Source organism: Prionailurus bengalensis, chromosome D1, assembly GCF_016509475.1.
Source record: "Prionailurus bengalensis isolate Pbe53 chromosome D1, Fcat_Pben_1.1_paternal_pri, whole genome shotgun sequence".
Classification (NCBI taxonomy): domain Eukaryota; kingdom Metazoa; phylum Chordata; class Mammalia; order Carnivora; family Felidae; genus Prionailurus; species Prionailurus bengalensis.
Window position 1 is genome coordinate 87,414,190 of NC_057346.1, and position 27,231 is coordinate 87,441,420.

At 35.9% G+C, this 27,231-nt stretch overlaps 1 protein-coding gene across 1 annotated transcript in view; it reads right to left on the reverse strand.

Annotated features, from left to right (window-relative positions):
* The window catches only part of CCDC73 (coiled-coil domain containing 73), a 134,755-nt gene extending 113,811 nt beyond the window's left edge, over positions 1 to 20,944 (reverse strand). Inside the window, exon 1 of the mRNA XM_043580887.1 lies at positions 20,797 to 20,944. Coding sequence (XP_043436822.1) covers positions 20,797 to 20,934 — 138 coding nt within the window. The 5' untranslated portion in view covers positions 20,935 to 20,944. The remainder of the gene's footprint in view (positions 1 to 20,796) is intronic.
* Between the last annotated feature and the right edge of the window lie 6,287 nt (positions 20,945 to 27,231).

Consider the following 27,231-nt stretch of genomic DNA (forward strand, 5'->3'; position numbering starts at 1 on the left):
TAAAGAAAAAATGTTTAAATTAATTAACTAAATATCCATCCCCAAAAGTTCAAAACAAAAAGAATAGCAAATTAGAGACACCTAATGTCTAGAGACACCAAATTAGAGCCACTAAGCCTGAGTGGCTTAGTAGGTTGAGCGCCCAACTCTTCAGTTCAGGTCGTAATCCCAGGGTCATGGGATCAAGTCCCACATTGGGCTCCATGCTGAATGTGAAGCCTGCTTAAGATTCATTCATTCATTCATTCATTCATTCCCTCTCTCTCCCTCCCACCCCTCTCCCCCACTTGCTCTCGCTCTCTAAAAAAAAAAAAGAAAGAAATTAGATAAGGAAAGAGCAAATATTAATAAAAGACAAATATGCAATAGAGAAAATCAGCAATGCCAAAATTTAATTCCTTCAAAAGACTAACACAACTGATAGACCCTTAGAAAGACTGACCCCAAATTCCTACTCATTCATAATCTCTACATGAGTTACTCCTTCCATGACGCTTTTCTCATTACCCACCTAGTAAAGTTAGCCATGTCCTTATCCATACTCTCCATATAGTATATTGTGCACTCCTTGCTTATAAGGTTTTATAATCTCTAAAACCTGGCACAGTAAATTCATAGTAAATGTTAAATAATGACCAAATACAGTCTTACATGCTTAATATCTCTTTAAAATAAAAAAAGAACCCTTAATTTGTACTACAGTGTTTCTTGACTTTCAGTGTTTCAAAGTCTGAATTTTTTTTACAAAATTTTTATTTTGAAATAATTTTAGATTTACAGAAGACTTATAAAGAAAGTAGAGTTTATATATACCCTTTACCCTGCTTCCATAACATTAAAATCTTACATAAGTAAAGGTAAGAAAATAACATTGTTACAATACCATTAATTAGACTACAGAGTTTACTCAGATTTCACTAGAGTTTATTCATTTTTCCACCAATTGTTTCAGGACAATATGGGACACTATGTTGCATTTAGTCATCATGTCTCCTTAAGCTTTTCTTGTCTATGATAATTTCTCAGTTCCTTTTTTTTTTTTTTAAGACTTTGACACTTTTGACAAGTATTATTGAGATACCTTGTAGAATGTCCCACACATGGGGTTTGTCTGATATTTTTCTCATTATTAGAATACATTTGGGGGAAGAATAGTATAGAGGTAAAGTTTCCTTCTCATCATATCATATCATGAATATTTGATATTCACACAAATTGTTGACACCACATGAATTATTTCTAAAGACATTAACTTTAATCACTTAGTTAAGGTGGTATCTGTCAGGTTTCTGCACAGTAACTTATTTTCCCTTTGTATCATCTAGTCATTAGAACTTAGTGCAAGCAAAACAGGGAAAATTAAATTACACTTCCTTGAAGGACAATTATCAAACAATTTGTGAACAAGTATAAAACCACCACACTAGGGATTAGATCAGGAAGATGGTGAGGTTGGAGGATCCTGAGCTCATTTCATCCCAACCCACACAATGATAACAACTACATCTGACCAACTAACTCTGATAACAACCTGAAGACTGGCAGAAGAGACCTTCCACAGCTAATGACAGAAAGAAGCCACATTAAAAAAGTAGAAGAGGTGGAGACAAAGATGGGAACAAACCCTCAGCAAGACTCACCACAAATGGAAGGGACACTACAGGCATGGAGAAGCAAGAGAATCAGACCTCATACCAGGCACCCCAAGCACTGCGGACCTGCACTGGGAAGATGAGTCCCCATAACACCTGGCTTTGAAAACAAGGCAGGTGCTTAACTACAGAAGCTTTTAAAATCAGTGGGGCTTAACTCTGGGTACTTTAAAATCAGCAGGCTTACCTCCAAAAAAAGCCAGAGGGCAATAGGAAACTGAGTGTCTACCCTTAAAGAGCCAGTGTAATGAATAACTTGCCCAAGACACAGCACAGAAGTAGCATAAAAAGCACATGGCGTATAAGTGAAGATTTATTTACTAATCTCAGGATGTACACTGAGGGACAGAGATCTTCAGGAGCTTCTCCAAGAACAAAAATGCTCATGGGCACTATTTCCCTTTCCCTCCCTCAGTCTAGATAGCCAGTCACTTTTGAAACCCAGCACTATCACTCTCCACCTATCTTGCTAGAATGCCCCCCCCCCCTTCCTCTGAGGACTCACCCAATCCAACTCACCCTACTCAAGAGACATCCCTCCAAAGCAGCTCCTGCCCTGCCACACCCTGAAAGCAGCCCTGGCAGGGACTTGCACCACTCCAAAGTGACTCCTGCCCTGGAGAGATGGGAAGACAACTACACACACCTTTGTATCTGTAGTTATAGCAGCTAAGCCTTTTAGCTGGCTGTGCAGGGAGAAAGTCCTGCCATTCTGAGTGCCCACAGCTGTGGCAGAGAGACTAATTGCCAACAACTAGCCTGACTGCTGCCCCTGCCACCCCTACAAGCCTGGGACAGCCTCAGACATGTCCCTCAATAGTGTAGGGACCAGGAGCACCTGGCTGGTTCAATCAGTACAGCATCTGACTCTTGATCTCAACGTCTTGAGTTTGAGCTCCACAATGGGAATAGAAATTACTTTAAAAAAAAAAAACAAGAAAACAAAAACAGTGCAGGAACCGAACCTACCCAGTGTACTCACAGTGAGCAAAACGGGTCATTACAGCCAACTGGACTAAAGACAAATGCAACTCAGCCACAACAGTAGGGCAAATGTAGCCCACATAGGAAACACCCTAGGAATGACTGTTCTGGTGAACAGTGAGCATTGTGCTAGAGGGTACCACAGGACCTTTTCTACACAAGACCACTAAATTCAAGACCTGGAGATGTATCTGAACCCCCTAATACACAGAAACAAATACAGAGAGTTAGACAAAATGAGGAAACAGAAGAGTATGTCCCAAATGAAAGAATAGGACAAAATGACAGCAAAAGAGCTAAATGAAATTAAGATAAGCAATATCCCTGATAAAGAATTCAAAGTAATGGTCTTAAAGACATTACTAGACTTGAGAAAAGAGTGGATGAACTCACTGAGAACTTTAATAAAGAGAAAATATAAAAAGAATCAGAGAGGAAGAATTCAATAGCTGAAATTAAAAAAAAATACACTACAGGGAATCAACAACTGATTAGAGGATGCAAAATAAAGAATCAGCAATCTGAAGACAAGGTAATAAAAAGCAACCAGGCTGAAGAGCAAAAAGAAAAAATAAAAAAATGAGAATAGATTAAGAGAACTCAAAACATTATCAAGTGTAAGAACATCTGCATTATAGGGATCCCAGAAAGAGAAGAGAGAGAATGAGGAGAAGAAATAATAGCTGAAAACTTCCTGAACTGGGGAAGGAAACAGACATCCACATCCAGGAATTACAGACAGATTCTAACAAGATTAACCCAAAGAGGTCCATACAGAGATATGTTAATAATTAAAATGGCAAAAGATAATGACAAAGAATTTTAAAAGCAGCAAGAGAAAAGAAAATAGATATATAAAAGAGAAACCCCACAAGGCTATCAAATGATTTTTTAGCAGAAACTTAGCAGGCCAGAAGGAAGTGGCATGATATATTCAAAATGCTGAAAGGAAAAAAACCTCCAAGCAAGATTTCTCTACCCATCAAGATTGTCATTCAGAATAGAAGGAGAAACCAGCCTTCTAAGAAATGTTTAAGAAATACTTAAGAGTGGGGAAAGAAAGGTCATAGTTTAGAAGAAAATTACAAAAGAAAAAATTTTCAAACGTATAATAAGGTAGTAGGATTAATCACGTATAAAACTAGTATGAAGGTTAAAACACAAAAGTAGTAAAATCAATTATATCTACAAAAATCAAAGGGATACAAAGAATAAAAAGACGTAAAATATGACATACATAAAATGTGGAGGAGGTAGTAAAATTTAGTACTTTTAGAGTGTGTTCAAACTTAAGTGACCAGCAACTTACTATAAACTGCTATACACATAAGATGTTATATATGAACTTAATGGCAACCACAAGTAAAAAATCTATAATTATAATAGATACACACACACACACAAAGAAAGTAATCCCAGTAAAACACTAAAGAAAGCCATCAAATGACATGGGAAGAGAGCAAGAGAAAAAGAAAGGAACAAAGAACTATAAAAAACAACCAGAAAACAATGACCAAAATAGCAATATATACACAAGTATCAGTAATTACATTAAATGTAACTGGACTAAATGACCCAGTCAAAAGATGTAGAGGTGACTGAACAGATTAAAAAACAAGACCCATTTATATGCTGCCTAAAAGAGACTCACTTCAGACCTAAAGATACATACAGACCAACAGTGAAGGGCTGAAAAAGCATAGTACATGCAAATGGAGGGGGAAAAAGGGTCAGTGTAGCAACACCTGTATCAGAAAAAATAGACTTTTTTTTAATGTTTATTTTTGGGACACAGAAAGACAGAGTGGGGGAGGGGCAGACAGCGAGGGAGACACAGAATCTGAAGCAGGCTCCAGGCTCTGAGCGGTCAGCAGAGCCTGATGTGGGACTTGAACCCACAAAGCGTGGGATCATGACCTGGGCCAAAGTCGGATGCTCAACCAACTGAGCCACCCAGGCGCCCCTCAGACAAAATAGACTTTAAAATAAAGACTGTAGCAGGGGAGTCACACATTATGCCACAAGTCTCAATAATTTAAAAAAGACTGAAATCATATCAAGCATCCTTTCCAAGCATAATATTATGAAACTAGAAATCAATTATAAGAAAATATCTGGGGGCACCTGGGTGGCTCAGTCGGTGGAGTGCCTGATTCTTGATTCTTACAACAAAAGAGGCAAGAATATACAATGGAGAAAAGACAGTCTCTCCAGCAAATAGTGCTGGGAAAACTGGACAACTATACACAAAAGAATGAAACTGGACCACTTTCTAACACCATACACAAAAATAAACCCAAAATGGATTGAAGACCTAAATGTGAGATATGAAACCAAAAAACTCTTAGAAGAAAACATAGGCAATAATCTCTTTGATATAAGTCTTAGCAACATCTTTCTAGATATGTCTCCTCAGATAAGGGAAAAAAGCAAACTAAACTATTGAGACTGCACTACAATAATACGCTTCTGCATAGTAAAGGAAAATCAACAATATTAAAAGGCAACCTACTGAATGGGAGACGATATCTGCAAATAATATATCTAATAAGTGGTTAATATTCAAAAGATATAAAGAACTTATGTTGGGGGCGCCTGGGTGGCGCAGTCGGTTAAGCGTCCGACTTCAGCCAGGTCACGATCTCACGGTCCGTGAGTTCGAGCCCCGCGTCGGGCTCTGGGCTGATGGCTCAGAGCCTGGAGCCTGTTTCCAATTCTGTGTCTCCCTCTCTCTCTGCCCCTCCCCCGTTCATGCTGTGTCTCTCTCTGTCTCAAAAATAAATAAATGTTAAAAAAAAAAATTAAAAAAAAAAAAAGAACTTATGTTGTATAGTGACAGATAGTAGCTACACATGTAGTGAGCAAAGCATAAAGTAAGCTTGTCAAATCACTGTTATACACCTGAAACTAGTGTAACATTAATTACATATATAACCCATATATTTATAGATTTATTTTAAAAGAATGTATATAACCCAAAGCCAAAAAGAACACAAATAACTCAACTAAAAAATGGGCAGAGGACCTGAAAAGTCATTTTTCCAAAGAAGACATGCAAATGATCAACAGATACATGAAAAGCTGCTCAACATCACTAATCATCAGAGAAACACAATCCAAAACCACAATGAGACATCACCCTACACTTGTCAGAATGCCTAGGATCAAAAAGACAAGAAATAACAAGTACTGGTGAGGATGTGGAGAAAAAGGAATCCTTGTGGACTGTTGGTGGGAATGTAAATTGGTGCAGCCACTATGGTAAACAGTATGGAGATTCCTCAAAAAATTAAAAATAGAAATACCATAAGATCTAGTAATTCTATTACTGGGTACTTACCCAAAGGAAAAAAAAACCCCACTAATTCAAAAAGACAGATGCACCACTATATTTACAATAGCCAAGATATAGAAGCAACCCAAGTGTCCACTAATAGGAAGATAAAGAAGATGTAAAAAAAAAAAATTAAAAAATAAAGACACCAGCAACTTATTACTCAACACATCTCCGGAGGTAAGGGAAACAAAAGCAAAAGTGAACTATTGGGACCTCATCAGAATAAAAAGTTCTGCACAGCGAAGGAAACAATCAGCAAAACTAAAAGGCAACGAAGAGAATGGGAAAAGGTATTTGCAAATGACATGTCAGATAAAGGGTTAGTATCCAAAATCTATAAAGAACTTACCAAACTCAACACCCAAAAAACAAATCATCCAATGAAGAAATGGGCAAAAGACATAAACAGACACTTCTCCAAAGAAGACATCCAGATGGCCAACCAACACATGAAAAAATGCACAACATCACTCTTCATCAGGGAAACACAAATCAAAACCACAATGAGATACCACCTCACGTGGTCAGAATGGCTAACATTAACAACTCAGGCAACAACAGATGTTGTCCAGTATGCAGAGAAAGAGAAACACTTTTGCACTTTTGCAAACTGGTACAGCCACTCTGGAAAAGAGTATGGAGGTTCCTCAAAAAATTAAAAATAGAACTACCTTACAACCCAGCAATTGCACTAGTAGGTATTTATCCAAGGGATACAGGTATGCTGTTTCAAAGGGGCACATGCACCATGTGTTTACAGCAGCACTATCAACAATAGCCAATGTATGGAAAGAGCCCAAATGTCCATCGATGGATGAATAGATGAATGGATGAATGGATAAAGAAGATGTGGTGTGTGTGTGTGTGTGTGTGTGTGTGTGTGTGTGTGTGTGTATAATGGAGTATTACTCGGCAATCAAAAAGAATGAAATCTTGCCATTTGCAACTACATGGATGGAACTAGAGGGTATTATACTAAGCAAAATTAGTCAGTCAGAGAAAGACAGATATCATATGACTTCACTCATATGAGGACTTTAAGACACAAAACAGATGAATATAAGGGAAGGGAAGCAAAAATAATATAAAAACATGGAGGGGGACAAAACATAAGAGACTCCTAAATATGGAGAACAGAGGGTTACTGGAGGGGTTGTGGGAGGGTGGATGGGCTAAATGGGTAAAGGGAATTAAGGAATCGACTCCTGAAATCTTTGTTGCATTATATGCTTAGATGTAAATTTAAAAAATAAATAATTAATTTAAAAAAAGATGTGATATGAATATACAATAGACTACTACTCAGCCATAAAAAAAAAGAATGAGATCATTTGGGACCACGTGAATGGGTTTGAGGGTATTATGCTAAGTGAAGTAATTCAGATACCAAAAGACAAGTACCATAGAATTTCAGTTATATGTGGAATCTAAAAAACAAAACAAATGAACAAAGAAATAAACAAATAGACTCTTAAATACAGAGAACAAACTGGTGTTTTCCACAGGGGAAGTGGGTGGAGGGATAGATGAAATAGATAAAGGGAATTAAGATGTATTAAACTTCCAGGTATAAAATAAGTCATGAAGATGAAAAGTATAGCATGAGGAAGATAGTCAACAATATTGTAATAACATAGTATGATGACAGATGGGGACAACACTTGATTGTGGTGAGCAATGAGTAACATACAAGACTGTTGAATCAGTATGTTGTATACCTGAAACCAATATAACATTGTATGTTAATTATACTTCAATTAAAAAAAAGGGAAAAAAAACAGTAGGGGCACCTGGGTGGCTCAATTGGTTGAGCGTTCAGCTCAGGTCATGATCTCACAGTTCCTGAGTTCAAGCCCTGCATGGAGAAGGCTGTTGTCAGCACAAACCCTGCTTTGGATCCTCTACCCCCCTCTCTCTCTGCCCCTCCTTTTCTCTTTCTCTCTCTAAAAAATAAATAAAACCTTGGGGGAAAAAAACAGTTAACTTACCAAATCATTTGGGGAAGATATTGTGTGACTATACAACTATTCTGTTTCACCTATAAGTTTCATCCACTAATTTTAGCCTTCATCAGTGGATCCTGCCTGCAGCAATTATTACTGTAATGTTCTTTTTCTTATTTTTTTATTGTTTACTTACTTTTGAGAGAGAGATAGAGAAAGAGAGGGAGGGGCAGAAAGAGAGGGGAACAGAGGATCCAAAGATGGCTTTGTGCTAACAGCAGTGATCTCCACGTGGGGCTTGAATTCAGGAACTGTGAGCTGAAGTCGGATGCTTAACCGACTAAGCCACCCAGGTGCCGCTATTACTGTAATGTTCTAAGGGCAATTTTCTATTTCTCTCCTTTCTCCTATGTTAATTGTAATCTCCCATAAAGAAGATTTATTGCCTCCCCCATTTATTTCAATCATTTATTTCTATTAGTAGGAAATAATGGATATTTAGTTTATTCTTTGGGTTATAATCCAATACTATCCTTACTTATTTCATTGCCCAAATTGTTCCAGCTTTGGGCATGGGGAGCTCTTTCAGGGTGGCCTCTGTATCCTTCTGACATGTTATTTCATACTTTGCAGCACTACAAGATGCCCAACCCTAGAATAACCATTTCTCCAAGAAGTCCTGGTTGCTTTTATTAGATAATGATATTTAGAACCAAGATCCGGGCACTATATATAGTTGCTGATACTGAGTTGTCACTATTTTTAGGCCTTTCCAGCAGAATATACTAACCCATGTACATATGTATGTCTATAATTCTGTATGTTTCTATCTGCATATAATGAAATCATAAGTTCATAGTGAGACCTCCAACTCTAATCTAGCACCACAGAGCTCATTCTAGCCTCTCCTCTTGCTTATGTGTAACTTCTTCCTTCAACAGAGAAAAACATTCTACCTATCCCTCATTACAGTTTGCTAATTTGTTCAACCCTAGCATACCTGTAGTTTCAGTCTTACTCCCACAAGAAACAAATTTACCAACTAGAGACAGTGTTTATGTACCTTTTTGGTTTTATCCTTGTAGTATCTAGTCAAAATACAGTTTCTCAAAGTTACTTAAGTCAACTTCTTTTCTCACCCATTTCTCTCCCTGAAGTGATGTCATATGTTAGTGAAACAGTTACATATATTTTCACAGTCTGCATTCCATCTTGGAATTCTTCTGAATCCTGACTGAATTTTTGCATATTGTATAGTATTTATGCATACTGTATAGTAACACTGTTTGTGGTGTTAGTTTTACAGGTTTTGACAGATGTGTGGAGTAGTGTTTCCACCACCACTTTACCATACAGAATGGTCTATCACTCCCCAAAATTCTCTTATGCATTCCATTTATAGTCAATCCCTATCAACACCTGGTAACCACTGATTTGTTTTCATCCCTATAGTTTTGTCTCTTCCAGAATGTCATATAAATGCACTGGATAATACAACAGCTTCTTGAATCTGGCTTCTTCCACTCAGAAAAAAAATCATTTAAAATGCAATTCACTTAAGATTCACACTTTCATTTTGAAGATACTTTGGAAGAATAGAATTCTACGTTGTTAGTCATTCTTTTAGCACTTTAAATTCTCATTTGTCTTTTGGGCAGAATGCTTTTTATCGAGAAGCCCACTATCAATTGTATTACTGTGCCTTTGAAACTAATGGATATTTTACCACTTTGGGCTGCCTTTAAGATTTTCCATTTGGTTTTTCAGTAGTCCTATGATACATCTGGGAGTGATTTCCTTTGTATTCATCACATTTGGGTTTTACAGAGTTTTCTAAATCTGCAGGTGGCATTTTACTATTATCTACTATCATCCAGTTCTCTAATCTTCTCTTCTGCTGTGTCTAAGGAGCTGTTAAATCTATGGGGTTCTTAATTTGGAGTATTGTATATTTTACTTACAGAATTTCCATTTGATTTTTTTTTTTTAAGATTTCAAGCCTCAGATAAAATTCTCTCTTACCTTTTTTTCTCAATTCTAATTTCTTCAATATATTAATTATAATATAAATTTCCTTTTCTATTTAAAATGCCCATTTTTGGGGCGCCTGGGTGGTGCAGTCAGTTAAGCGTCCGACTCCAGCCAGGTCACGATCTCGCGGTCCGTGAGTTCGAGCCCCGCGTCAGGCTCTGGGCTGATGGCTCAGAGCCTGGAGCCTGTTTCCGATTCTGTGTCTCCCTCTCTCTCTGCCCCTCCCCCGTTCATGCTCTGTCTCTCTCTGTCCCAAAAATAAATAAACGTTGAAAAAATAAATAAATAAATAAATAAATAAATAATAAAAAAATAAAAAATAAAAAAAATAAAAACAAAATGCCCATTTTTTGGGGTGCCTGGGTGGCGCAGTCGGTTAAGCGTCCGACTTCAGCCAGGTCACGATCTCACGGTCCGTGAGTTCGAGCCCCGCGTCGGGCTCTGGGCTGATGGCTCAGAGCCTGAAGCCTGTTTCCGATTCTGTGTTCCCTCTCTCTCTGCCCCTCCCCCGTTCATGCTCTGTCTCTCTCTGTCCCAAAAATAAATAAACGTTGAAAAAAAATTTTTTTTTAAATGCCCATTTTCTATTTAAATTCTAATATCCAAATCACATATTGTTTTTTATTGTCTGGTTTTTATATTGGTGTTAACAGATAACATAGTATCTCATGGCATGCCAAATACTTTATATAATGATAAAAAATTTTATTTTTTTATTTATTTAAAAAATTTTTAATGTTTTATTTATTCTTGAGAGAGAGAGAGAGAGAGAGAGCATGAGCGAGGGAGAGGCACAGTGAGAGAGGGACACAGAATCCGAAGCAGACTCCAGGCTCTGAGCTGTCAGCACAGAGCCCAACATGGGGCTTGAACTCACAAACTATGAAATCATGACTTGAACCGAAGTCAGACGCTCAACTGACTGAGCTACCCAGGCGCCCTGATAAAAAAAAAAAAAAAATTAAATGTTTATTTATTTTTGAAAGAGAGGGAGAGTGTGTGAGTGGAGGAGAAGTAGACAGAGAGGGAGACACAGAACCTGAAGCAGGCTCCAGGCTCTGAGCTATCAGCAGAGAGCCCGACGTGGGATTTGAACTCACATACCATGAGATCATGACCCAAGCTGAAGTCGGGTTAACCAACTGAGCCACCCCGGCACCCCTATGATGTTATATCTTTTACTGTAAAACAGCCTCAAATTACACAATGGGTACAAGAACACTATAAAGAACTTTTACTCTTCTGAAATAACCATAATGGTTAAATATATATCCTTCCAGAACTGCTTTCTGTGACTATACATTTACTTTTATCTTTAAAAAACAACTTGCATTTTTCACTTAATGATATACAAGCAGCCCTCAAAATTCCAATACACACAAATTTCAGTTGCCTTATTTGGTCAAACACCACCAGTTCCCCAGCAACATGGTTCAAATTTTAGTTGAACAAGACTGTGAGTAATTGCACAAACTTCACTGCTAACTCTTCAATCCACAAACTGCTTCTAAATAACAGATCATGATCCGTGATCAATCATGTCACTTATCTCACAGTCTGTCAATGACTGTGTGTCTGTAATTCAGTCTATGCCAAGACAGTAAAGCATGTAAGGTGTTTTCCTTTCTTGTCTCCTAGTGATAAATCCACATAACATTTTATAAAAACAGATAACCCAAAAAGGGAATTAGCCAAAAAAACAGAAGTGCAGAAAAAGAAAAAAGAGAATAACATTGGAAGTAAAATTCAAATAAAATACAAATGGAGTTACAGAATAGCTACATTGTCAGTCCATCAATGGGATATATTAATAAACTTACAATAATTATAATATAGTTACATATCTAATAAAGGAATGTGATTCATATTACCCTGTAAGTTTTATTATAATTTGAGCAAAAATATAATATGGTATGTTTTAGATTTTTAAAACATACTGTAAAATTCACACTTAATACTTTGAATAGAAGAGAATACTCTGAAAGAGAAACATGAAGTAGAAGTGGGGAAAATACACATAAGTTAATTCTGACTGCAGTGATATCTTATATATTAATTATTAACCTTTGGTTATGTAAGACTACTTTGGTTTCATATAGTTTATTCTTAATACTTCTCATTTGGGTTGTGAATGTTCATTTCTTGCTAATTTTTCAAAATAAAATTAGATTTGTCAACCCAGTAATATTCTCCAAAAAAAAAGCAATTTAAAACATTTTTAAAAATTAACATTTTATTTATCTTTTATTTCTCCATGGAAAGGTGAAATTTTATGGTACTATATACGTACCTTTAGAAAATCTCTATGGTCAATTGGCCAGTTTGCAATACTATTTTCGTGCTCCTTTCCTTTTGGTAGACACAAAATTCAATACGATCATATACCTCTCTGTTTTTACTTTGACTTCAGTCTTATTGAGAAAGACTATCTGATAGATACCTGAGCTGAATTCCATTTTTGTGCTTTTATATTTTACTGAATGATTAGCTGTAATTATTTCATGTGAAAAAATATTCAAATTTAAATGTAGAATATGTGTCAACCATTTGTGGAATTTTTCTTAAGTTTAAATATGTTCCTCTGGAAAGCTTTTTTTTATAAAATTATTTCATACATCATTGCATATCCATTCAAATATATATATTATACATTCTAAATACTGGAATAAAAATCAGATTGCTATAAAAGAAGGGGGAGGAGAAGGAGGAATTGAAGGAGGAGGAGGAGGAGGAGGAGGAAGAGGAGGGGGAGGGGGAGGAGGAGGAGGAGAAGGGGGAGGAGGAGGAGGAGGAGGAGGAGGAGGAGAATAGCTGACCATAATAATGTTAACACAACTGCCATTTGAGAGACCCTAGAAACGAAGCCAGAGGAACAAAGATAGACATATCAACATAAATGAAAAGTGACTGTGGAAGGAAACTGAGTGTGATAAAAAGGATGAAGATGTCCCAGAATTAGTAATGCCAGCAAAAATAGGACATTGAAGGAGTTCTCAAAGATATGTGACAATGTTGAAAATGCAACAGGTAAAAGATGGGAAGCTGATCCAAACCTGAACAGGAGTATTATAATTTGCAAAGGCAGAGAAATAATGCTAACTCCATATTGTGAGTGACACAACAATAAGGTAAGCACTGTCCAAGTTATCATGATCAGTTTTTCACAAAGAAATAAAACACTTTAATCCTCAATGTATCTAATGTTTTAAATTATAGTATACTATTTTTTTCATTTTTCTTTATTTATAATAGAAGAGAGTATATAATGTTTCAATGTTTTTATTTTTATTTTTGGGACAGAGAGAGACAGAGCATGAACGGGGGAGGGGCAGAGAGAGAGGGAGACACAGAATCGGAAACAGGCTCCAGGCTCCGAGCCATCAGCCCAGAGCCTGACGCGGGGCTCGAACTCATGGACCGCGAGATCGTGACCTGGCTGAAGTCGGACGCTTAACCAACTGCGCCACCCAGGCGCCCCACCAAAAATATTTTTAAGTCACAGAACAATCACAAATTTTATAATTTTTTTTTAAGAAAAAAATTTTTGCTTGCAGGGTCATTTTTATGGTCCTACCCTACCATGTACCATCTACATCTCCCATGTTAGTGCATATGTACCTACCTTACTCTTTTTAAGAGCTACATAATATTCTACATATCTGATTCAGTCACTAATTCTGCATATCAAACCCTAAAACTTAGTGATTTAAAATAACAATTTATTGGGGTGCCTGGGTGGCTCAGTCAGTTAAGCATCTGACTCTTGGTTCTGGCTCAGGTCATCATCTTGCAGTTTGTGAGTTCGAGCCCTACATCGGGCCTCGTGCTCATGGTACAGAGCCTGCTTGGGATTCTTTCTCCCTCCCTCTCTGCCCCTCCCCTGCTCACTCATTCTCTCTCTCAATCGCAAAATAAATACATAAACTTAAAAAAAAATTTTAAGTAACAATTTATTAAGCCTCACAATTCTATACATTGACTGAGCTCAGACAGTTCTTCCGCTTCACGTAATATGGATCAGGTTACTCATGCAGAGGCATTCACTTGGTAGCTTGGCTGGGGCTGCAATGATCATAATGTTCTCCCACTCCAGTGTCTCTCCTCATGTACCTTCCATCATTAAATAATCTGTTCCGAGTTTACGGCATGGCAACTGACTTCCAAAAGGGTATCTTCCAAGAGAACAAGCTCTAATGTACTCATCGAGCCTCTGGTTTGTTTCATGCTTATGAATGTGTCGTTTGCCAAAGCAAGTCACATGACCAGGACTAAGATAATATGGGAGTAATCTACTCAAGGGTATGAATACCAAGAAGTATCATTTATTGAAAGTCACTAATGTAATAGTATCACTTATTTACCCTCTGTTAGTAGACATTTATACTGTTTATAAATTTTCCGGGGCGCCTGGGTGGCGCAGTCGGTTAAGCGTCCAACTTCGGCCAGGTCACGATCTCGCGGTCCGTGAGTTCGAGCCCCGCTTCGGGCTCTGGGCTGATGGCTCAGAGCCTGGAGCCTGTTTCCGATTCTGTGTCTCCCTCTCTCTCTGCCCCTCCCCCGTTCATGCTCTGTCTCTCTCTGTCCCAAAAATAAATAAACGTTGAAAAAAAAAATTAAAAAAAAAAATTTTCCCATTAAAACACTATAGGATATTATCATTGTAAAAAATCTTTACCCAATTAAGCCCACACAAGATATTATCCTAGATAAAAGTATAAATTCTTCATACTTAACAATCAGGAAATTCTACATTTTAAATTTAGAGAGAAGTCAATTTCTATTTATCATATGTACTAATTCACATCAGTAAAGAAAGGATAGAATAATACTCCTAAAAAATCTTGCCAACACTGGGGATTGTTCATCTTTTTTATGTATTTTCACTAATTTGCATTTATTTTATTAATAGTAAAGTTAAGCATATTTTTGTATATTTTATGATTATTTATGTTTTTACTTTTTATTTTTCTATTGTGGTATTTTTGATTTGTATGTTTGTAAGTAAGATATTGATCCTTTCTTCACTTTTGCATGATGTTAATACCTTGTCTCAACCACTGGTTTTTAAACTTTGTTTATGGCAGATTTTATCCCATAGAAGCTAATAATTTGTATGTCATCATATCTAGCCATTTTTTCTTTCAGGTAAGCTAATCTCTATTCCTTAGACTACAAAATTTATGTCTTATATTTTCTAGCATACATATACTTTTCTTGGCATTTTACTTTTTCTCCTAAAAGTTATTTTTGCATGTGAAGTATTATGAATTATCCAAATGTCATTTATTGACTGACTATCCTTCTTTTCTCCCACTTGATTTATTCTTTAACTGATTTACTTATTCCTACAACAGCATCACATTTTTAATTATTATAGTAGAGCATGTTTTAAATATCTAATAAAGCAAGTAGCACTTCATTCTTATCTTTTGAAAAGGTTCTTGTCTATACTCACACTTTTTTATTTTTCCAGTTTCATTGAGATATAACTGACATATAATGATGTATCAGCTTAAGGTGTACAAGGCAATGATCTACATATATAATCATACATTTTTCTTATGTATATAACTTTAGAATCATCCTGTCAAATTCTGAAAAACATCCCACTGGGTTTTGATTGACATTGCTTTAAATTTTTAGATGCTATCTTTATCTGTTCAATCTGCTAAAACAAAATACCACAGACTGGGTGGCTTATAAAAAACAGAAATTTATTTCTCACAGTACTGGAACCTAGAAGTCTGAGATCCGGGTGCCCACATGATCAGGTTCTGTTTCTGATGAGAGGTGCTCCCCCGTTCATAACCTCACATTGTATAAGGGGCTAGGGAACTCTGTTAGGGCACTAGCCCCATTTATGAAGGCTCTATCCCTCCTGACTTAATCACCTCACAAAGACCCTACCTCCTAATACCCTCATACTGGACATTAGGTTTCAACATTTGAATTTTGGAGGACACAAATATTCAGACCATAGCAAATTCCTTTTTTTTTAATGTTTGTTTATTTTTGAGAGTGGGGGTAGGGGCAGAGAGAGATGGAGACACAGAATCTGAAGCAGGCTCTAGGCTCTGAGCTATCAGCACAGAACCTGACATAGAACTCAAGCCCACAAGCCATGAGACCATGACCTAAGCAGACGTCAGACGTTCAACCAACTGAACACCCAGCTCCCATAGCAGATTCTTTGAAGGAACCACAGAAATGAAAAATATAGTTACTGAAATTTAAAACTCTAAGCAATTAGCTAGCAAGTAAAAACATCTGAAGAGATAATTAGGAAACAACAAAATGAATTACACAGAATGCAATAGAGGCAAATAGATAAAAAATATAAAAGAGTTAAGAATCATAAAAGATAAAATGATGTGGTCCAGTATGCTATCTAATGGGAGTTCCAGAAGAAGAAAACAGAAGATAGGGGAGACGCAGTACTCAAAAAGATCATGGGTGAAAATTTTCCTAAGATTCAGGAACCAAAATGAGTCTCACAAAATGTAAATAAATTCTCACCTAGACTCATTAAAACTGGAGCCAAATAAAGGGGAAAAGAAGCTCTAATGAGCAAATAGAAAGAAACAGAGGGGCAATTAAATGAACATCAACTTTCTCAACTATGACAAAAGAATTCAATAATCTCTTTAAAATACTGACAGAACATAAATGGCAATCTACAAATCCACGGCAAAATAAAGACATTTGAGGGAGAAAGGAAAAAGAAAGCCTTGAGTTTACTATTAACAGACCTGTCAGTATTAAAACTAATTAGAAAAATGTAGATTAGCTGGGCCAGTTTCTGGAATACACAGAAGACAGCATCAACATTTTTACCAGGATAAAGCTTCAGAGACAGCTAAAACCTAAAATTATTCTTTCTTTACGGCTATTTGCAATATCAAATTGAAGATAATATATGATTACATATTTTCTTTCTACTATTTGGGATGATACAAACCCTATTTCTATTGATTTGCTGATTATACTGAAAACTTTAATATGCCTACATAACTAAACAAAGTCTACAGCTGGTCAATGTCTTATTTCCTAAACAATACAAGGACCTAACAATCAATTCCATCCAAGAGCATTAATAATTGTAGTTCAGTATTTTAGTTCTCCCTTTTTTAGCTTTACAAATTAAATACAATTATTACCTTTAATTGCATATTTTTTGCTTTCTTTTTAAAATGCTAAACAAAAATATTTCTTCAGACTACCATGGGGAAATATTAAAATTTTTCAATGAAGACTGAAGAGAGCAGAGAGGGCATGTGAGGTAATCAACATCCCATAAATAGTTCCCAAATAAGATCTCTTGCTTAGTATGTCATACATGCCTCCCAACATTTTGTATGAAAATATTCCCATAGCTTTATTCATAATAGCCAACAACTAGCAACCACCTAAGTAACCATCAACAGATGGACCAACTGTATTACATTTATACAACGGAATAGTATTCTGCTATAAAAAGGAAAATCTACTGATATGTACAACACAAATTCATCTTTAAAATATTATACTGTGAATAAAAATAAAATAAATAAAATATTATACTGCATAAAATAAGTCTTATACATAAGAACATACATTATAATGATTCCTTTTACATTAATTTCTGGAACAGAGATAAACTAATCCATGGTGGAAAAAACTGGAACAACAGTTGACTCTGGATGGATAAGGATGAGGAATAAGTGACAAAGGACATGAAGCAACTTTCTGGGGGAGTTAGTAATGTTCTATATCTTGACAAAGAATCAGATGACATTTGTTAAAACTCATGAAATGGTGCAGTTAAGAACTATACACTTCATTGCACAGTTGACCTCTGAACATGAAGGTTAGGGGCACCAACCCCCAGCACAGTTTAAAATCTACATATAACTTTCCACTACCCCAAAACGGCTACTGATAGTCTACTACTGACCAAAAGCCTTACCAATAACATAAACACTTTATTAACACATATTTTGTTTGTAACATGTATTATATACTGTATTCTTCCAATAGTTAGCTAGAGAAAAAAATGTTAAGAAATTTATAAGACAAATATGTTTACAGCTTTGTACTGTATTTATTGAAAAAAAAACTGCATATAAGTGTACTTGTGCAGTTCAAACCCATGTTCAAGGTCAACTGTATATACACCTTATATTAAAAGAAAAATACATAAATGCTGAACTTCAGTTAATGATATACAAACTAAAGAATACTTATTTCAAACTTGCATGGAAATGCATCAAAAAAATAAGACCAATGATAGAAGAATATATATGAGACCAAGAGTACAATCTGGACAGTGAGTGTATTAGATTCCCATTACTGCTGTAACAAACTACAGCATATTTTTTGGCTTAAAACAGCACATATTTATTCTATTACAGTTTGGGAAATCAGAAGTCTGATATGTTCTTAACTAAAATCAAGATATTGTCTGGACTGCAGAGCTTCTGAAGTCTCCACAGAAAAATTCCTTGCCTCTTCCAGCTCCCACCTGCATTCCTTGACTCATGGCTTCCTTCTGCCATCTTCCAAAGCAGCAGCATAACACCTTCAAATCTCTTTCTGACCATGCCCCTACTTCTGTCATCACATCTTTTTCTCTGATATTGATTATCCTGCTTCTTATTCTAAACCTTTGTGAAGACATTGGGTCCACCTGAATAATCTAGCGCAATCCCTCCATCTCAAAATTCATAATTTTATCACATCTGCAAAATCCCTTTTGCCATGTAAGGTCACATATTCAAAGGTTCTCAGGATTAGGATGTGGACATCAGTGGGATACCATTATTCTACCTACCATGGTGGGTATATGGGTGTTTACTATGCAATTCTTTCACCATTTATGTATTTTTGAAATTTTCCTAATAAAATATGAGGGAAAAGTTAAAATCCAGCAATAGGGATAAAGTGTTGCCACCATACTAAATCAACATGTATCTTCTTCCAATAAAAAGGAGGAATTTTTCCCCTTCTTACAAATAAAGTTCTTTCAATAAAGAATGTTATTAAAAGTCATATTTACTGGGGTGTCTAGGTGGCTCAGTTGGTTGAGCATCAACTTTGGCTCAGGTCATGATCTTAACAGTTCCTGAGTTAGAGCCCCACATCAGGCTCCATGCTGTCATGGTTCCTGAGTTTGAGTCCCACATCAGGCTCACTGCTATCAGCATGGAGCCTGCTTTGGATCCTCTGTCCCCATCTCTGACCCTCCCCCCCACCCTCTCTCTCAAAAATAAATAAAACATTTTTTTAAAGTAGTATTTAGTTCTTCATTTAGCTATTAAAAACACCATTTCTATTGCTACCCTGAAATTTTCAAAAGATTTTTAAGGGAAGTTTATTTTTTTTAAACGGAAATAGAAACAGACCAAATATAATGCTTAGAACATAGTAAAACATGAATATGAGGTTTTAAATTGTTACCTAGAGTTGCTTTAACTTAGAAAAGATACCACTTTAAGCTATTTTTACAAAAATCACTTTTTAATGCTTATCCAACACACCCTTTTTAAGCAGGATTTCTTCTTTATTAAATAGGCTTTTGTTATACAGATAATAAATAGCTTTTATATAGGATGATCATGGTAATTAAATTTTCTTAATATAACAAATTTCAATATTTTTAAATCCTAGAACAAAGTTCACATAATAAAAATGTTGTTTCAGATCTTTTCTCACAGTTCATCTTCAAGAAATCACCAAATTCTATTGATTCCCCTTCCTGTCTCTCCTGTTCTATCTTCACAGTTATATATAAATCCTAATGACCTCATCCCTAGATTATAACAATTTTATAATTTATTTTCTTCTCTCCAAAATTGTACCAACTCCAATCTATCTTACAGAGAGTTAACAATATATGCTTCAAATTTAGACACAAAGAGTCTCAGAAGTGTAATGCTTTTAAGGAGTTTTGAACAATACATATCTGCTGAAACCAAACATCTTTTACAATTTTATGCAGATATGCATGTGTCCCTTGGAAACAGCACTCCTGTACCCTTTGGGTAAATACCTACTAGTGCAATTGCTGGATCCTAGAGTAGTTCTATTTTTAGTTTTTTGAGGAACCTCCATACTGTTCTCCAGAGTGACTTCACAAGTTTGCATTCCCAACAGCAGTGCAGGAGGGTTCCCCTTTCTCCACATCCTTGCCAGCACCTGTTGTTTCTTGTGTTGTTAATTTTAGCCATTCTGGCAGGTGTGCAGCGGCAGCTCATTGTAGTTTTGATTTGTATTTCCCTAATGAGGACTAATGTTGAACATCTTTTCATGTGTCTGGTAGACATCTGATGTCTTCTTTGGAAAAGTATTTATTCATGTCTTCTGCCCATTTCTTAACAGGGTTGTTTGTTTTTCAGGTGTTAAGTTTGGTAAGTTCTTTATAAATTTTGGATACTAACCCTTTATCAGATATGTCCTTTGCCAATATCTTCGTGAGCTGTATTGTGAGATCTTGGGGTGCCTGGGTGGCTCAGTTGGTTAAGGGTCCAAATCTTGATTTTGGCTCAAGTCATGATCTCACAGTTCATTAGTTCGAACCCCACACTGGGCTCTGCACTGCGAGTGCAGAGCCTGCTTGGGATTCTATCTCCCTCCCTCTGTCCCTCCCATGATTGTGCGTGTGCTCACTCTCTCTCTCTCTCTCAAAATAAATAAGTAAACTTTAAAAAATGAACCGTAAGATCATGACCTAAGAAGAAATCAAGAGTCAGATGCTTAACCAACTGAGCCACCCAGGAGCCTCAATCCTACTTCTGAAACCAACAGTGTACTGTATATTAACTAAAAGATAAATAATTAAAAATTTTTTAAAGCATTATAAAAATGAGCTTACCCTTCTCATACGTAATTCTTCTAATGCTTCCAGCAAACTTGTTTTGAAATCTAGTAGCTGAATAGAAAACATGGTCTCTGAAGAACTTTGAAGAGCAAAGGTAGAGGATGATGAATCAGTCTTAAAATGATTCTCCATATTAACATTTACTTCCTGTAATATAAAAAGGTTTTAACTGAAAAAAATCATTTATCTAGGTTTTTCAAGTAAAAGTACATTTACCATAAAGATATAACCACCTGTATCCCATAATACTTCAGGTTTAGCACTGAATAACAGTTTTGTTATCAATACTATTCTAATCTTGACACCACTTGTGTTTTGTGATGCATCCATAGTTTCTGTGGCTGAGGTTTTTTATGTTACCTTAGTACCTGCACAAACTAAATTTTCTTCCCCTAAACACCACATCTTAAAAGCTGGATTCCTAAATTGCAGGCAAGGTGTGACCCTTCAGTAACTGCTTCATACCAAGGCTGCCAGACCATGTGCTTCCTAACTTTGCCTTGATATATCGCATTTTGTAAGGATGCTATGAATACTAATAGTATTTCAATATTTAAACCCTACACAGTTGAAAGAGAAAGAATGAAGTAACTGCCTTTTACTAAAAGCCAAGACTTAAATATCTTTCTCAGTATGAGTCAGGCTACAAGAAACTTCTCTTTTCAACTTTTCATAATAATAAATATCAATTCACAGGTAGTTGGAAAGAAATGTACAGGGTGTCCATACACCACTCAGCCTCTTCCAATGTTAAGATCTTGCATAATAATAGTACACTATAAAAACTGTATATCTGACTTTGGTACAATACACAGAACTTATAAAATTCTTCCACCTCTACATTCACTCATTTGTGTGTGGGTGTGTGTATAATTCTGTGCAAGTTTATTTTATGTATAGCTTCATGTAGCTACCACTACAATCAAAATACAGTACTGTATCATCAACAGTAGCTCCCTCATGCAGCTTGTTTCCATACCCACTACACTACTCTGTTCTCTATTTCTATAATTGTTTATTTCAACAGCATTATACACAAAATGGAATCTTACATCACGTAACCTATTAAGATTGAATTTTTTTCAGGGGTGCCTCACTGGCTCAGTCAGTAGGGTATGTGACTTGGCCTCAGAGTTGTGAGTTCAAGCCCTACGCTGGGTGTAAAGATTACTTTGAAAAATCAATGAATCAATCAATTTCATCTAATTAAAAAGAAAAAAAAAGACTAGATTTTGTTCACTCATGATAATTACCTTGAGGTTCATCCAAGCTGTTGTATCAACCGTTCACTCCTTATATTGCTGAGTAATTTCCATAGTATGGACATACTATGGTTTAACCATGCACTCACTGAAAGACATCTGAGTCATTTTCACTTTGGGCTTTTATGAATAAAGCTACCATGAACATTCACATACAAGTTTCTACATAAGTTTTCATTTCTTAGAGATAAATGTCCAAGAGAACAATTGCTGGGCTGAATGAATACAGTCCACTTTTAGTTGTGAAAGAAACTACCAAACTATTTTCCAAATGGTAATACCGTTTTACAGTCTCACTGGCAATGTATCAGTGATCCAGCTTCTCCAAATCCCCACCAGTGTTTGGTGTCATCACTATTTTTTTTATCCTAGCCATTTTGATAGGTATTATATTAGTAAGCATTATCTAAAGAAACAGAGCCAGAAGGATGTATATGTACAGAGAGAGAGAGAAAAAAAATTCATTTTAAGGAACTGGCTCATGTGATTGGGAGTCCAGCAAACCTGAAATCCTCTGGGCAGGACAGTAGGCTGAAGACCCAAAGAAGAGATGATATTTCAACTTGACCAAAGGCAGTCTTGAAGCAGACTTCCTTTAGGAACATGAGTTTTTCCTCTTAAGAACTTCTACTATTTGGATAGGAACACCCACATTATGGAGGATAATCTGCTTTACTGAAAGTCTACTGATTTAAATGTTGATCTCATCTAAAAATTACCTTCACAACAATGTCTAAACAGGTGTTTGACCAAATACATTTGATCAATATATTTTTTTGTATTTTTTTAAAATTAACTTACCCTAGGGCACCTGGGTGGCTCAGTTGGATAAGCGTCAGACTCTTGATTTCAGCTCAGGTGATGCTCTCATGGTTCATGAGTTCAAGCCTTGTGTCAGGCTCTAAGCTGACAGTGAAAAATCTGCTTGGGATTCTCTCTCTCTCTCTCTCTCTCTCTCTCTCTCTCTGTCTGCCCCTCCCCTACTCTCTCTCTCTCAAAATAAACATTTAAAAATAATAAAATAAAATAAAATAAAATAAAATAAAATAAAATAAATAAAATAAAACTGGCTTACCCTTCATAGCCTAGCCAACTTGACACATAAAATTAACCACCACAGGTGTGCATGCAAGAAACTTTCTAAAAGGGAAATTTCCATTCCTGAAAACGATGGGCTACATTAGTTGGATAAACCCTCCAGCTAAAAACAATTGCAATTTTGAATAAAATATTTTTAAACCTTCCTAAAAGTATCAAAGACCTAGCAAAATAGTAAAATTTTATAAAGCCAAATTCTAAATTCTAAAAAGACCATGGGCCAAGAACTAAGCTGAACAGAGAGAGCCATGTTCATCCTGTGGGTATCTGCCAAATTGAGTAAAATTAAATAACAACACTGATGACCTCTGGTGTGAGAGACAGGGAGTGCAAACCTAGGGTCTGACAAAGTGTGAAGTCTAATAAGAGACCTATTATAGTAAACAGAATTCAGAAGAGTTAAACTCACTTAAGGTTGAAGCAAAAATAACCACCTTCTATAGGATAGCTGCCCAGGTGCCAAGTAGATAAAGCATAAAAGAGAAGAAAGGGAGGCGGAGATATGAAGGAAGTAAAAACTGTCTCATCCCAGAAAGTTGCCATTAACTTAATTTCAGATAAGTCTGTTAACAAAGGTGGTTTCATAGGACTGTGAAAGAAAACTCAACTTATGAATAGGATCTCAAATGTTTTCAAACTGGTAGTGCCCATAAGAATCTAGCAGAAGCAAATAAAAATTCTTTCTAGAGAAATGTAACTTTATTGTAGGTACTCAAGAAATCTTTAAAAATTATTTTTCAAGGACAATGAGCAGCACATAAAGATAATCAGGCATAGGACACAACACTGCATTATGAGAACAAGCAGAAAAAAATTGATAATAGAAACACACACACACATACTGCAGATTTTTCCATTATCACACAAAAGAACTTTAAAACAGCTATGGTTACTATGTTTAAAGAAATAAAGTCAAGGTTGAAACTATTTGCGAAGAAGAGCAGATTTTTAAAATATCCCAGTATAATCTCTAGATAGAAAAAGTATATAATTGACAACTGATAACTCAATATGTTTGGCAAAGACCGTACATAGCTGAAGAGAGATTTAGTGTACTATAAAAAAGATTAAATACAATATCAAGGATGCAGCAAGAAAATATAAAAATGGAAACTACAGAAAAAAAGGTTAAAAAAGAATATAAAGTCAGAGGGTGTAACAGTTCCAGAAAGAAGAAGAGAGAAATAAAGAGACATAAACTATATTCTGAAGAAATAACAGCTGAGAATTTTCCAGAACTAAAGTAAACACCAAGTTTCAGATCAAGAAGCTCAGTGAATCCAAAAATACTTCATTTGATTTAATCCTGACTGAAAAGAAAACAGCATATGGGATGCACTGAGAAACTGAAGAGAAAGGAGTCACCAATATCTTTGGTTCATGCGAGTCTCCATCCTTTAATACTGTTTTATTCTTTTTTATGCTTCCTTTCTAGTTCACTCCCAATCTTTACAGATCACCCCTAATGCTTTTGATATGCATCCTTAAATCTATACTTATCCTTTTAACACACATAGTGTTATGTGTGTATTTAATTCACTTAAATTCTATTATGCTATACAGGAAAAAAAAAAAAAAAGAATTGTAGTGAATCCAAAATGTATTTTAAAAACCCATATCTACAGATATCACAGTCAAGTGACAGAAAAAAATATGAAAAAAATAAAATATATGAAAAAAATCTTAAAAGATTACAACTAAATCTCAAAGGACTTAAAGCATATAGATATTACCAAAACAAGGAAGCAAAGAAAATATGAGAATGAAAAATTACAGGCCAATATAGTTCACAAAGTAAATCCTAATTCTACACAAAATAATAGCATACTGAAAGTGACAACAGATAAAAATAATATATCATAACCATGTTGGGTTTCTCGCAGAAATCTAAAGTGTAACATTAAAAATCAATCATTATAATTCTCTACATTAAGATGGTAAAAGAAAAACAATTACATGATAATAAAGATAAAGCATGTGAAAATACACAACTGCTCAAAATATTAAAAAAGAAAACTCTCAGGGAGTTCCTGGCTGGCTCAGTCGGTACAGCACGCGGCTCTTGATTTCAGGGTCATGAGTTCCAGCCCCACACTGGGTGTAGAGACTGCTTAAAGAAATAAACTTAAAAAAATAAAAAGCTCTCAGAAAACAATAAGCAAAAGAGAGCTTCCTTAATTTGGTCAGCAGAATCTATAAAAAAATGTTCAGCAACATCATACTTAACAGTGAAAAGTTTAAAGCATTCACCCTGAGATCAGGAATAAGGCAATTTTCAACATTTTATTAAAGGTAACACAATAAGAAAAAGAAATAAAAAGTACATAGACCAAAAACCAAGAAATAAAACTATAATTAACTAATGAAATAATTGAGAATAATTTTTAAAACTACAGATTAAGGGGTGCCTGGGTGGCTCAGTCAATTAAGCACCCAGCTCTGGGTTTCAGCTTGGGTCATGATCTCATAGTTCATGAGTTCGAGCCCCACATTGGACTCTGTGCTGGCAGTGTGGGGTCTACTTGGGATTCTCAATCTCTCTCTTTCTCTCTCTCTCTCCCTCTCTCTCTACCCCTCCCCTGCTCACATCTCTCTCAAAATAAGTAAATAAACTTAAAAAATAAATAAAACTACGGATTATTAGAATTAATAAGAGGATTTAACAAACCAGAAAGAAACAGAAACAATATACAATAAGTCAACTATATTCATATACACTAAGAAAAAAGCTTGGAAATAAAATTTAAAATAACATTTGTGGGGCACCTGGGTGGTTCAGTCAATTGAGCATCTGGCTTTTGATTTCAGCTCAGGTCATGGTCTCATGGTTCATGAGATCGAGCTCCGCATCAAGCTGTGTGCTGCCAACAGAGAGCCTGCTTGGGATTCTCTCTCTCCCTCTCCCCCTTCCCCTACTCACGCATGTACTTGCTCGCTCTCTTTCTCAAATAAACATTTTTTTCAAAATCAAATCAATCAATAAAAAACATTTGCAACACTATAGCATTTATAACACTAGAGCAATCAAGACAGTGTGAAGATAATGCAGGAGAAGGAAAGAGACCTATGAAATGCAACAGGAATATACATCCAGGGGTCTGGGTTCCTGTTGCATTTCACAGGTTGCATTTCAATTACATAATACTGAATGGTGAAAAGCTGAAAGTTTTTCCATTAAGATTAGGAACAAGACAAGGTTGCCAACTCTCACCTTTTATTCAACATAGTATTGGAAGTCCTACCCAGAACAATTAGGCAAGAAAAAGAAATAAAAGGTATCCAGATAGGAAAGGAAGAAGTAAAACTGTCACTATTTGCAGATGACACATATATATAAAACCCTAAAGACACGACCAAAACATCATTAGAACTAATAATTCAGTAAATTTGTAGGATATAAAATCAACGTACAAAAATCCATTGCATTTCTATATGCTATAACCATCTACTAGAAAGAGAAATTAGGGGGCACCTGGGTGGCTCAGTCAGTTAAGCGTCCGACTTCGATTCAGGTCATGATCTCACAGTTCATGAGTTTGAGCCGGGTGTCAAGCTCTATTCTAACAGCTCAGAGCCTTGAGCCTGTTTCAGATTCTGTGTCTCCCTCTCTCTCTCTGCCCCTCCCGGCTCGCTCGCTCTCTCTCTCTCTCTCTCTCTCTCTCTCTCTTTCTCAAAAATAAATAAGAAAAAAAAAAAAAAAGAAAGAGAGAGAGAGAGAAAGAGAAATTTTAAAAATCTCATTTACATTTCATCAAAAAGAATAAAACACTTAGGAATAAATTTAACCAAGGAGGCAAACCTGTACACTGTGTATCTGTACACTGAAAATTATATGGCACTGATGAAAGTAACTGAAGAACACACAAATAAAAGCAAAGATATTCCATGCTCATGGATTGAAAGAATTATTATTAAAATTTCCATACTACCCAAAACAATCTACAGATTTAACGCAACCCCTATCAAAACTTCAGTAGCATTTTTCACAGATAGAACAAACAACCCTAAAATCCGTGGAACCACAGAGACCCCAAATAGCCAGAGAAATCCAGAAAAAGAACAAAGCTAG